At 46.8% G+C, this 13,228-nt stretch overlaps 1 protein-coding gene across 11 annotated transcripts in view; it reads left to right on the top strand.

Annotated features, from left to right (window-relative positions):
* The first annotated feature begins 8,197 nt into the window (after window positions 1-8,197).
* The window catches only part of RBFOX2 (RNA binding fox-1 homolog 2), a 263,107-nt gene continuing 258,076 nt past the window's right edge, over window positions 8,198-13,228 (top strand). For 4 of the 11 annotated variants that reach the window (XM_061205627.1, XM_061205630.1, XM_061205633.1 and 1 more), the window contains exon 1: window positions 8,198-8,485. In XM_061205627.1, the coding sequence (XP_061061610.1) occupies window positions 8,303-8,485 (183 nt within the window). In that variant the 5' untranslated portion in view covers window positions 8,198-8,302. The remainder of the gene's footprint in view (window positions 8,486-13,228) is intronic. The other 7 variants (XM_061205623.1, XM_061205624.1, XM_061205632.1 and 4 more) reach the window with 3 other exon arrangements.

Raw genomic sequence — 13,228 nt, forward strand, 5'->3', positions numbered from 1 at the left:
TGCTTGCTGCTCAAAAGCCAATAAAGAGGCCAGGTTGGTGGAAACGAAAGTTTGTTTTATTTTGGATGCTGGCAACCGGGGATGGGTGGGGTGGGTGGGTGTGGACGTCTGTCCAGAGGCCGACTCCCCGCCCCACCCCACCCCCCGCCCCCTGCCCCTGACAATCAGGGGGCAAGAGCTTTTATAGACAGAGGGAAGGACCTACATGCAGAAACAATACAGTCAGCTCTGACAGTCATCTTGAAATTGGTCATTGGTGGTCTGATCAGCGTCATCTTGATTGTTTTAGGTACAGTTAATCTTCAGTTCCAGGTTCGGTTTGCTTCCATTTCTTTGAGGCCAATTCTCAGAATTATGGCAGCTTGTGTCATGGCTACAGCCTGGTCATCATGTAGTTAACCTCTTCCATCTGGCGGGGGTTTCAGTATCTATAAGACAGCTCACAGGACATGGCTCAGAATATTGTCTACAGCCCTTAAGGAGGAACTAAAAGTCCTTGACTTTGCTTAGTGACTAAACTATTATTATTTGGTTTCCTTTGACTGTTTTCCTTTGTTTCTGCATTTTCCCACTTCTCTGATTAAACTTATTCTTTGGCTAAAGTTTTTCCACAGACAAAAGGCAGGCTGAGGACCAGGGTGGGGGGTGGAGCAAGGACCATAGGGTCCTGCTCCGTTTCACACACACACAGACACACACACACACACAAACCTAAATAAACCTCAGTGTCTTAATATAATTAAGTTTCATTTCTGCTCACATCACAGTCTTCTGCAGCTCTCCTCCAATTGATGACTCAGGCATCCAGGCTCCTTTTCCTCTTATGATGTTATCTCTTTAGCTCATGGCCTCCACTGCTGCTGTGGAGGGGAAAGAGGACTACAGGATAGACAGGGATGTTTTCAGGGGCCAGGCTTGAAACTTCTACCCACATTCCATTGGCCAGAACATTGTCATATGTCCCCATCCTAACTGCAAAGGAGGCTGAGTATCTGTGTTCAGCGGACGATGAAACGGTGCAGACATTGTCTTTGCCACAGAAATATTATTTCATATTCTCTCTCCCCCCTCTCCCTGGTATCTTCCACTATTCCCACCCGCCCTTCCTTTCAAGAATAAAGCTGTTACAGTGGAAAGGAAAAGAGAAAGGAGAGTCAGGGCCAAGCTTTTGAATTTCAAAAGACTTTTGAAACATATAGCTTGCGAGAAGTCTCTGTGTTTTAAAAGCCTGGTCTTTTTAACTCCCAAAGTCTAAATCCTGCATGGCTCTGGTCATGAAATCTACACCCTGCAAAATCTAGAGGTTTTTTCCAGGATTGGAATCAGCCAGGACCAGTCTTTTGCCTTCACCCAGGAGAGGCAAATGTGGCAAGGGTTGAGGAGAGAAAGAGGTGAGTCCAGAGGAGATCAGAGCTGGAGCCTCATGTGGGTCTCTGAGGATCCCTGCCTCTTCCTAGATGGAGCCTCGGGAGGAGACAGGGAGAAACAGAGCAGTATCTGTGGTATCCTGCAGTATCTGGAAGGAGAGGAGGTCTGTGCCTCACCTCCTTTTCAGGGTTCCCCTCCAGCAAGGGTATGAGAAGTAGGGATGCTCCGTCTGTGTCTACACAGCAGGGGCCCAAGACAGCCTCTTGGAGATTCCCAAGGCCTCGGAGAGGTATGGGAACAGCGGGGGTTTTCCAATGCCCTTGACAGAGGTGTGAAGTTGACAGGACAGAGCCTTTCCTGGAGAAGCCCTGGGTTAGCTGCTCTCTGGGTGGATCAATAACTGAGGAGCAGGCAGGACAGCTCAGCGGAGGCCAGTCAGATGGATAATGACATCTAGACAGCGACCCGGAGGAAGATACTTGAGCAGGTGCCGGATACGACTAATGTCTTGATGCAACAAAGGTCCAGGAGCTTACGCCCCAGGTGGAATGCAGGATCAAGATGGTTATGTTCTGTTTCAGAAAACAAAAAGTTATACTTTTTTTCCCCTCTTCCCTATGAGATTTGTATCTTCCCAATTTAAAACGCCCTAAAAAGTCTGCAAAGACAAGCTGAGGCATGGAAGGGACAGTGGGCTTGGAGTAGGGGGACGGGAGTTCCTTTGTCAGTAACCATTCTGTATGACCTTGAGCTTGTCGTTTCACCTCTCTGGATCTCAGTTTTCTCATCTGTAAAATGAGATGTAGTACCACCTGTTTGGCGGACATGTTGTGAGGATTAAATGCGAACAAGTCTCCTGCTTCAGGGTCTGGCATGTATTAGGGTCTCAGTGAATATCTGACCTTTCCTGCTTTTCTCATCTGAGGTCATTTCCAATTTTAAAACACCATAATTCTTTGCGGGAAAGATGCATACATCTGGCTATGTATACCACGGCCTGGAAAATAAAATAAAATAAAATAAAATAAAATAAAATAAAATAAAATAAAATAAAATAAAATAAAATAAAATGTTTTCCCCACTCTGTAAGGAAGCAATAACAACCAAGAATGAGGCACAAAACAGACAATGAAAACCCAACTTGAGAGGAGGGCGGGGGGGGGGGGTTAGGGGGCAGGGTGAGGGCGGTGACGGCACTAAATGAAAAACAACCACTCAATATCCTGCTATCATCCTTCATCAAACTACAGAAATAGAAACCAGACAAACACATTATGTGAAGGGCAAAAGGGTTGGCAAAGTTCTGGCCTATAGGAAAAACCCAGGTTCAATAATGCCATGAGCAGAGGGAGGTAGGGAAGTGAGGTCAAAGTCAATGGCCGGGTTTGTGTCTGGACGGCTGGTTTTACAGTCCTAATGAGGCTTAAACATCAGACATTCCTCCTTTGCTGAACTCAGTTTCTCATTAGGCTCTGTATCTGCTCCTGGATCAGCCAGCCACATGGCAGGAGTGGTTTCCCCTTCATCCGGCTGATGAATTATCAAGGGTATTCTCCGTCTTTCTTTTTTGGGAAAAGAAAGCTTTGGAGTAGAAAATGCTCTCTTCTATTTATATCTACTCTTCTCTCTCTGATTAAAGAGATAATACATTTTTGGGGAAGGATTTCAGGCCTCGAGCACTCTGCCTCTATTTAGAAGAGTCCACGATTAAGATAGCATTTCCAAGAGGCTCTGCTCTGCTCTGGGTCTTTAGCTGGTCTTCCAGGGGATGTGAGATGAAGGTCTGAGTTTTTGAATATCTTCAGGGTTGTTGGAAGAGCCACATATTTTGTGTCACGCTCTGCACTCAGCGCTAGGTACACAGACATCAAGGAAGGGATTAAGAAAACACTCATGTTCTCAAAGAGCTTATAAATACAGAGATTTACACCACCAGCTCATCTGACGCCTGTCAGTAACCAGAGTGTAGGGTTAACAATAACTGGTGTTTGAATAGATCTTTCATACCATCTCTTGTCTGCTATGGGCCCACAATGGCCCCGTGGCTAGGTGCTCCAGCACCCACTTACCTCTCCCAGTCTCAGTTTGAAGACAACTGACTCCATTTCTGGTCCTCTGACCTGATCCCGGCACTATTATCACCTTATCAGAGTTTTCTCCTGGTGAGCAGTGCTGAATGCCTCCTAAGTCCTTGCAGGCACCCAAGAATGTGCTCACTTTTTATCAGAAACCATATCGTGGGAAACTCCTCCCCATTTTTAAAGACCCAGATCAAACATAACATTCTTGGTGAAGCTTGTCCTGTCTCCCCCAGGCAGGGGGAGTTACATCTTCCTATACACTCCTATAGCTGTTGGGGCACATATACTAATCATATTAATAAGGATAACAGCAGTGATAATAGTAGTAAAAAGGTCTAAGTTACCATTTATTGAGTGTGTCTATGAGCCAGGTGTCATGCTAAGTGCTTTACATGCATTATTTAATACTCAAAAGAACCCAGGGTGGGGGGAGATACTATTATTATCCTCAGTTTACAGATTATATCAGTGAGGAGTCAAGTTTGGCTGCATGTAGAAACCTGTCCACAGTGGCTTAAGCAAATGGGAACTTATTTTGCTCAAATAACGATAAATTAGAGGTGGATGGGCTGGGGCTGCTATGGTGGCTCCACAGTACCATTCTTAGCCCATAGTTTTTGTTACTGTGGACACAAGAGGGCTGTCGTTTTTCCCATCTGTGTCTCGGGCGGGAGGAAGGATAAATGACAAAAAGCAAAAGATGAAGGGCAAAGAGCCTTTTCTTCTTATGGTTTTGTCTTATTAGTTGGGAAGTGATGCTATCCCCTACCTACCTCTCTCTGGCCAGAACTGTGTAACGTGGCCACCCTTACCTGCCAGGGAGACTGAGAATTCTTTCTTTTTTTTCTTCTTAAAGCTGGGAAGATTTCTGCCCTGAACAAAATTGAGGTTCTGCTAGTAAAGAATTAGAGGAGAATGAAAATTGGGTTGTTATCAGTGCTTGTCACACAAATGAAAAAACTGGGCCTTAGAGATGCAAAGGATCTTTCTTGTCCAAGACCAGAGAGATGGCCATGCCAGATTCAAACCCATGTCTGTTTGACACGAGTCTGTGTTCTTGACCACTATGAGAGGTGACCTCCTTATCATGATGCATGACAATTGTCTTTTTATTTGCTCATCCCCTCTTCCCTAGACTGTGAGCTCCTTATTCATTTTGGTATCCTAGACTCCTGCCCATAGTTTGTTGAGTGGATAAATGAATAAATGTTAGGACTTCCATAGTTTCTGCAGCTCAAAATTCTTTCTAGGAAAATATTTTAAAATTGTCCTCTTCCTCTGTAATGTTTTATAACCACCTGTTCCCAAACAGGTAGCTGCAGATGTATATGAAAGAAATGACCCTGGTCTTTGTGCCGTCATGGGTGCATTTGGCCTCTTCCACTATTTATAGGCTTCTATTCTCTCCCTCCCTAGTTGCTTAATGTGTGTTTACAAGGCAGGGTCCAATTTCTCTTTGTTCTGCCTGGTCATTCAAACATTCCCATACCACATCACTCTATTTCTTAGGGGACATGTATGCTACTTGGATAACAATAATTTGAGTCACAAGCAGCCCTGATCCCAAATCTTATTTCTTGCTAGGTCATGGAGCAGCCCAGGAAGGACCTAGCATCATTTAGATTCCAGTATTTTGGCAAGATAGGTTGGGAAGGGAAAAGAATTCTTAAGATACCAGTCTAGAAAGTAAACTTTTTGGAAAATCAAACACTGATGTCCCTAGGTTAAAAAAAAATAGCCATTGTTGTTCCACAGTCCATCAGGAAATATCCCAATTTTTCTTTAAATACATAATGCTTGGTTGGACAGGATCAAGCTCCATCTGCTGTGGAGTACCGGCTGACTTAGGTTGGAGCTCAAGAACAAGCTTGCAGGTACTTGGACTCCCAACCCAAAGGCCCAAATAGCGGTATTAAGAGATGTCTAAGCTTCTCTTTCCAGCCGCATGGGTCCCTAGCCAGTAGCTTACTGGCACTAAACAAATTACATGATAAATATTTACCATTTATTAAGCAGTTACTATATGTTAGGCGCTGTGCTAAGTACTTTATTTTGTCTCGTTTAATCCTTAGAACAACATTGTGACAATTATTGTCATCTTACAAACAAGGAATTGAAGGCTTGGTGAAAATACTTGATTTGCCCAACAGTGGTTGTACTAAAGGTTGACTTGGGGAGCTTTGTCTGCCCAGCTTAATCTCTAGCAGCCTCACAAAGCCACCTTATGTAATTAAAAAAACACAGTGGTAGTGATAATGAAACATTCTTATCATTTATTGAGTGCTTCCCATAGGCCAATCTGTTCAAAGTTCTTAATGTGTAGTAAGTCATTTAAACCCTCACAATAATCCTTTCAGGAAGGTACGATTATTATTATTATTATTTTTTAAAATTTATTTTATTTATTTATTTATTTTTGGCTGTGTTGGGTCTTCGTTGCTGCGCGCGGACTTTCTCTAGTTGAGGCGAGCGGGGGCTACTCTTCGTTGCGGTGCGCGGGCTTCTCATTGCAGTGGCTTCTCTCATTGTGGAGCACGGGCTCTAGGCCCGGGGGCTTCAGTAGTTGCGGCACGAGGGCTCAGTAGTTGTGGCTCATGGGCTCTAGAGCACAGGCTCAGTAGTTGTGGCACATGAGCTTAGTTGCTCTGCGGCATGTGGGATCTTCCCGGACCAGGGATTGAACCCGTGTCCCCTGCATTGGCAGGCGGATTCTCAACCACTGCGCCACCGAGGAAGCCCAGGAAGGTACTATTATTATCCTAGTTTTCAGATGAAGAAACTGAGGCATAGAAAGGCTAAGTAGCTTTCACAGGGCACCGTGACTTGTAAGTGACAGAGCTAAAACTTGACTATTTTTATTGGTCTATAACATAGCCTAGTTAAAACAATGTGCCTGCTATGAAAACTCAGCTTTAAGACAAGTCCCCCAGTCTTCCCTTGCAACCAGTCTGCAGGCCCTAATCCCCTTCAACATAGAAATTCTTAAGTCATCAGTGGTTCAACATCACATGGGCAGTAGGTGGTAAAGCCTGGATTCAAACCTGGGTTGGTCTGACTCCAAGCAAGAATCTTTATCACTGGACTGTTCCAGCACTAGTCAGGTTAAACCCAAGTTCAAAGGATAAATCATAGGCCTATCTGGAAATGACCTGAGAAATCATCTAACCCGGGGTTTCTCAACCTCAGCAGTATTGACATTTTGGGCTGGATAACTGTTGTGGGAACTGTCCTGTTCACTGTAGGATGTTGAACAACTTTCCCAGTCGTTCTTTGTCTCTATCCACCAGCAGCACCCCCTTCCCCAACCCACCCCAGTTGTAACAACCAAAAATATCTCCAGATGTTGACAGACATCCTGGGGGAGAGGGGTAGGTGCAAAATCGTCCCTGCTTTCAAACCACTGATCTAAATCATCTCCTCATTTTGCAAATGATGGAACAGGGGTGGGCACAACATGGAACCCAGAGAAAGTAGATGCCGTCTTAGTCCTTACAGTCCGGTAAGAGAGAGAAGCTATTGCACAAATATCTCTAATTGCACAAAGTTGATAAGCAATAAAGTGTTAGGCAGCAAGGTGCAAAGAAAGAGAATATGATCTGGTTTCCTGAGATCTGGATCTGCCAGTTTTTATCTGCAGGACTTAACCAAGGTTCAGGTTCACCATCAGTGAAACAGAGATCATGGTATCTACTCTGCTTATACCATCGTCTCCAGAACGGGTCTGCGAATCCATTGTGCAAACTGTGAAGCTCTTACAGACATCAGGTATTATTAAGATGACCACAAATGTGATAATAATTATGATTAAAGGCTTTCAGGACTGGGGAGAGAGGCCTGTAGTGGTGGCTTCATTCCTGGACCTTCCAACTCGAGATCCCCATTCTCCTGCGGGAGAGGGAGCAAGCAAAGACCTCTCTCCCCCAGAGCGCCTCTTCCCTCGCTTGGAACCGACGCGGCCAGATGGGCGAATTCGCTGCCCAACGCTGCACAGCGAGTCCCGCCAGAGGGAGTTGCTACGCGGCCTCGGGCCTCTCAAGCTCCTCCCGTTCTAGGCTGTGGCCCCGCCCTTAGGGAAACAGACTCCGCCCCCTCCGCCCTGTAACTCCAGCCGCGCGGTACCTCCAGGACAATCCCTCGACCGCGCCGGAAATTCCCGAGCTCCCCCGATCTCTTCCTGGCCTCCCTCGGGCGCCCGGAGCGGAGGCGGCGGAGATTGCCGAGGGGCGCTGGCCCCGCCCCCTCCGCGGGCTCGGCCACCGCCCCCCTCCCGCGCCTCCCCCCTCCCCCGCCGCCCCGGCCTCCCGCGCGGGCTGGAGTCCCAGATCCCGGGCCCTCCCTCCTTCTTTCTCTCTCCCCGCCTTCCCGGGGCTGCCACAGTGGCGGGTCGGAGGATCCCAGCCAGTCAGCTCGTTCCGGCCTCGAGCCCCACCTCACGCCAAATAAACACCCCTCCCCACGCCTAGGGAGCCCGGACCGCCCCCTTCCTCCCTCGGCCCGGCGTGTGGCAAGGGCCAGTGTGAGGTAACGAGCGCGGGCCGGCGGGCTAGCTCCGTGAGTCCGCGAGGCGGGGCGCGCGGCGGGCCGGGCCGGAGGTCGTGTGTGCGCGTAGGGGCGCGAACGAGTGCCCGTCGCGACCCGCCGGCTGCCGCGAGCCGGGAAGCCGGCCTGCCACCGACCAGCGGCGACCGCCCGCCACCGGCGAGGGGGCGCCGGGCCCGCGCGCGCACGCACGCACGCACGCGTGGGCGGGGGCAGGCGCGCGCCCGCCTGTCGCGACAGTCGGGGCCGAGGCCCAGGGGGAGGTGGCCTGTGGCGGGTCGCCGGGCTCCCGGAGGTGAGGGGGGCGCGGGCGGATGGCGGAAGGCGCCCAGCCGCAGCAGCCGCCTCAGCTCGGGCCCGGCGCCGCTGCTCGGGGGATGAAGCGGGAGTCGGAGCTGGAGCTGCCGGTGCCCGGAGGGGGAGGAGACGGAGCCGAACCCGGCCTGAGCAAGCGGCCGCGCACCGAGGAGGCGGCGGCCGACGGCGGCGGGATGCAGGTGACCGTGCGGGGCGGGTGCCCCGTTACCGCGGGGGTGCGGCGCGGGGGCCGCGGGGCGGCTCGGGGCTCCTGGGCTTGGAGCAGGGAGGGCTGCCCGGGGTCCCGGCTTGGAGGTGGGAGGGGGCCGGTCGGGGCCTGCTTGGAAGGTGGGGCGAGCCCCGGCTTGGAGGCGAAGGGTGCAGGTGGAGCCTGGTGTGCCCTGGAGGGTCCTGATCTCTGAGGGGACGAGGGGCCACGTCGCATGAATAGGTGTTGGGAGGAAACTGAACGTGCTTGAGATGGATTCCATTTCTTCAAACCCTTCCTTAGTTCCTTGGGGTGGGGTGGAAGCCGAGAGATCCTGGGTCTGTTGTCCAGAGAGCCGGGGACCCAGTCGAGGACGGGGAGAGAGTGGTGGGAAACCTTCCCAAAAGAGGGAGTACCTTTTTGTCAGCCCTCGACACACAACTGGGATGGAGAAGGGGAGCGACATGGAAAGGAGAGGAGTGAAAAGCGAGAAACCTCCTCGAGAGCCCAAAGGGGATGTGGCTTAGATTGTGGGTTAAATCAGTTGCACAAGGAGTGTGAGAAGTACGAGGAGTTGGGTAGTGTTAGGGAACGCCGTGGTGCTCGAGCTCATTAACTTTGTGGAGCTAGTGAGTCTGGCGGCACAGGACCTGCCCCTCCTGTACTTTGCCAGTTGCATCTTATATAGCTGGGGCACCGACTAGTTCTTTAATGTCCTGGGGTATAAAAGAAAATTTATAGGGCTGTTAGAAGACTGGATTCTGAGTTGTGGACTCAAGGAGAAGCCGGTTGATTTGGATAGGGACTGGCAAATGTAGTGACGATGTCAGTTGACTTCGTAATTGGAGGAAGATCGTGAAACCTTCCCAGGTTTTAGGATTTGGTCTCTGTTCAGAACATACTTACTATGAAACGGTGAGGCTTACCTACCAGCAATCGTTTAGACTTATGCCCAATTCTCTTAGAATCATAGAATGTTAGAGAGAGAAGGGACCAGAGACATCGTCTTTGACTGGAGTTCTTAACCTGGATAGACTTGGAAGATTCTTATGCAAAATAGTACTCTTTGGTGGGAGAAAGTCAACAGTTTTCATCTTTTTTTATTCAAGTCCCAAAATGTTTTAACTACCTCATTGTACAGATGGGGAATCAAAAATCCAGAGCAAAAAAAAAAAAAAAAAAAATCCAGAGCACACTAGTGACTTGCCTAGGGCCACTCACTTAGCTGGTAGTAAAACTAGAGCTAGAAGCCTAGTCTTCTAATTCCTATTCCTGTGCTCTCTCCATTACAGCACTCTTGGAAATCTCTGCAGTGCTAAAAGACTTCCTGTGCTCTTCTCTCTCTGCTTTTCGAGGCTCTGTCTGACTTCCTGTGTTAGAGACGGAGCTGTATTTAAGCCTGGCGTGTTTGCTGTGTGCTTCTTGGTCTCCCTTGCAGAGGCCACTCTATTACTTGTGTTGACTTGGGTAAAGTGACCCTCTTGGTGTTTATTTTTGAATTCTTTTGTTTCATTTGCCTCCTTTTGTTCTCCATTTGAACTCCCTCAGGCAGAGGGCTTGTGAGAAGTAAAAGCTCGGGCCGTGGAGAAAATATAGAGGAGTATGGGGAGACTTCAGGTGAGGTGGGTTAACGCTGGATGATGAGGAGAGAAGATTGGATGTGGGTGCTGGTGAGCATCTTCTGCTTGGTGTGTGCATGTATCTGTGTCTGTCTGTATTCATTTATCGTTTCTGTCAATCATGGTTAATAGTGAGACTCCCACTGCCTTCCCCACCTTTCCTCCTGGGGCCCATTATTTGCTGGTTGCCTTCAAATTGGCCAAGGAGAGTAGTTTTTGGAAATGGAGCAGTGTATAGGGACTTTGGAGTATGCAGAGGAAGCAGTGGATTAGGTCCTTTGGGTACAGATGGGCCACTTAGAACTATCCCACGGAGAATCCTTTTTTCACTCTGTGTACTTGTGGATCTTCATTTATTTTTCACTTTATGCATTCTCATTGTTGTAGTTCCAATACACCATGTGACACAGGTATTCAAATCATCATTGATTTAGCCCCCTACCTTCAACTACCTGTATGGTTCTGGGAAAATCCCTTCTTTGGGGGCCTCTGTTTCCTTAAGTTGTAAAATACAGTGTTGGTACAGGATCTCTAAAAATTATGTCAAGTTCCCTGACCTTAAGGTACTTGGTGTCTGCAATCTAGGTGGGGAGCCAAAATGGGTGAAAAGTTAAAAAAAAAAGAAAAAAGTGCACGTGTGTGGGTACGTATATGTATGTGTATCATACATAGGTATGTATGCATATCATATATATATATATATATATATATATATATATATATATATATATATGAATTTTTTTGGTAAGTTCCAGAGGAACTGGAGTAGAGATACCGCAGGATAGATGTGTGTCGCAAGGCACTGCAAAATTTAGAGCCAAAGTATGCAGAGGATTTGTGCCACTGGGGCCAGAAGAAAGAGACGGTCATTCTTGCCAAAATGGTCAAGGAAGGTTTTATGGGGAGGTTGAAATTTGAGGTATAATTGGGAGTAAAGGAAAAATAATGTTCATGAAAAGATAAAATTTAAGCCTAGGTCACCTACATCTCTGGGACCTTCCTATCATTCTTATCAGAATGATAGGATATTTAATATTCATTTAACTGATGTTTATTGAACAGCTGCTAAGTGCCAGGCCCTGTTTCAGAGCCTAGGAAATATGGTAGTAAACAAAACAAAGACTCCGCTCTCATGGAACTAATATTCTAATTGAAAGAGACAGACAGTAAAGAAATCAACTATTATTTGGTGGTCCTAAGTGCTAAGAAGAAAAATAAAACAGGGGAAGGGGTAGAGAGTGGTGAGGAGGATGGTTAGGGAAGGCCGCTCTGATAGGTGACCTTTGGATGACCTGAGGGAATGGGCCGTTCAGATATTTGAGGGAAGAGGGTTCAGGCAGAGGAACTGTGGGTACAGAGGCATTGACGGAGAAGTGCGCTTGATATGTTTGAGAACAAGAAACCAGTGTAGCTGGAGGAGAACGAGCAGGGGCGAGGCAGTTTTAGGAAATGATATCAGCGGTGTAGACATGCCTATAGGCCCATGTAAACATACATGTAAAAAATCTAGAGTAACTTGCTTTTTGGTATACGGGTTTGTCTTAAAGCACATGTTTTTTTCTTATATCTTAACACAAATGGAGTTTCTCGGAGGTCATAGCTCTTCTGGGAAGCCTTCCCTGACAGCTTAGTTCACACCAGTCAGACCCTCCTCTTGCCTCCTGTTGTGTTGATGCTTAATTATGCACCATCTTGTGTTGTCCCTTCATTGTTTTATTCTTGTTTCCCTAGTAATGCTGTAAGCTTCTAGAAGACAGGAACTATATTTTCTTCGTATTTATCCTTTGTAATACTTCACAGTTTTGGGTCCATAGTAAGTGCTCAGTGCCTGTTAGGTTGAAGTTGAAATTTTACCTTTTTTAAATAATTAAGGGATAGAAAAAAATCATGAAATTTAAGGGTGAGAGTACTTTCAGGAAATTCCCCAATCTTTTGAGTGTCAAAGGATTAACCCTTTTTTTTTTTTTACAGAAGTTAATTTCCCAAGACTACAGACTAAATGGAGCTACGGCTCTAAGCTGCAGATTCCAACCCTGTTGAGTTACAGCCACTAAACTTTTGGGATAAATCATTACTTCCCAAAGTGGAGCACCAGGGACACGAGAGAGTCTGTGGTGCTTCTGTTATAATCCTTATGCTAAGAAGGAACCCTAGAGAGGACAGGAAGGGGCACTCCTTTTCAAGGCCAGTATCCAGAAGCTTTATGTGGATGGCAGAGGAGTTCACACAGCCCTAGAAACAGTTTAGCATTAGAGAACCCTGAACTGTGGAGTAGGAGGGAAGAGACAAATTCAACCTGAAAACTGAAACACAGCTTGAGAGATGTAGTTAGTTGTTAAAGAAGGTAGTTGGAAATATTGTACTCTAACCTGGTAGAAAGTTAAGTGAGTTATATATATAGATACTAGAGGTTTGTTTCACTTTAGGCAAGTCTGATATTTGTGAAAAATTTGGGCTTTATTAAACATACTGGGGAATAAATTCTTTTGTTCAGCTCTTCTAGTGAATATAAACAATTTGATGAGCAAAAATTCAGTTTTTGTGCAACTTTCTAGGAACTTAGCTGCTTCATAAGGCAAGATGCACCTTAATTATTATTTATAGCTTTCAGCAAAATTCTTTATGGTAGTGAAATGTTGGAATGTGATTATTACATGGCTAACTAACTGCTTCTGACCATAGAGTCATAAATCCATTGTAGCTAAGTGAGTTCAGAAGTTGTTCATGTTAGTGGTGAATCAACCAATAGTAGCAGGAAGACTTTCTGGTCTCAGGGAAGGGCTTCCAGGTAGCCTGTAATTGCTCTGTAGATACTGTTTTTCTTGAAGTACTTTATTTTCCCATTTGCTTGGTTCTGGGTTTCTTTCCTCCTAGATGGATGTCTCTTTGGACTTTGAGTGTTTGGTGCTGAAACTGAACGTGGTGCTACCATTTGAGTAGAGTTATAAAAATGATGTGCTTTCCTTCCAAGTGATTTTGTGAACTATATCTCACTAAAATTATTCAATTTTTCATTTCTACATGTTTTAATCTGCTTAGGCACCCTAACAAAATACCGTAGACTGGGTGGCTTAAACAACAGAAATTTGTTTCTCACAGTTCCGGAGGCTGGAAGT

The sequence above is a fragment of the Eubalaena glacialis genome, chromosome 11, assembly GCF_028564815.1.
Source record: "Eubalaena glacialis isolate mEubGla1 chromosome 11, mEubGla1.1.hap2.+ XY, whole genome shotgun sequence".
Classification (NCBI taxonomy): domain Eukaryota; kingdom Metazoa; phylum Chordata; class Mammalia; order Artiodactyla; family Balaenidae; genus Eubalaena; species Eubalaena glacialis.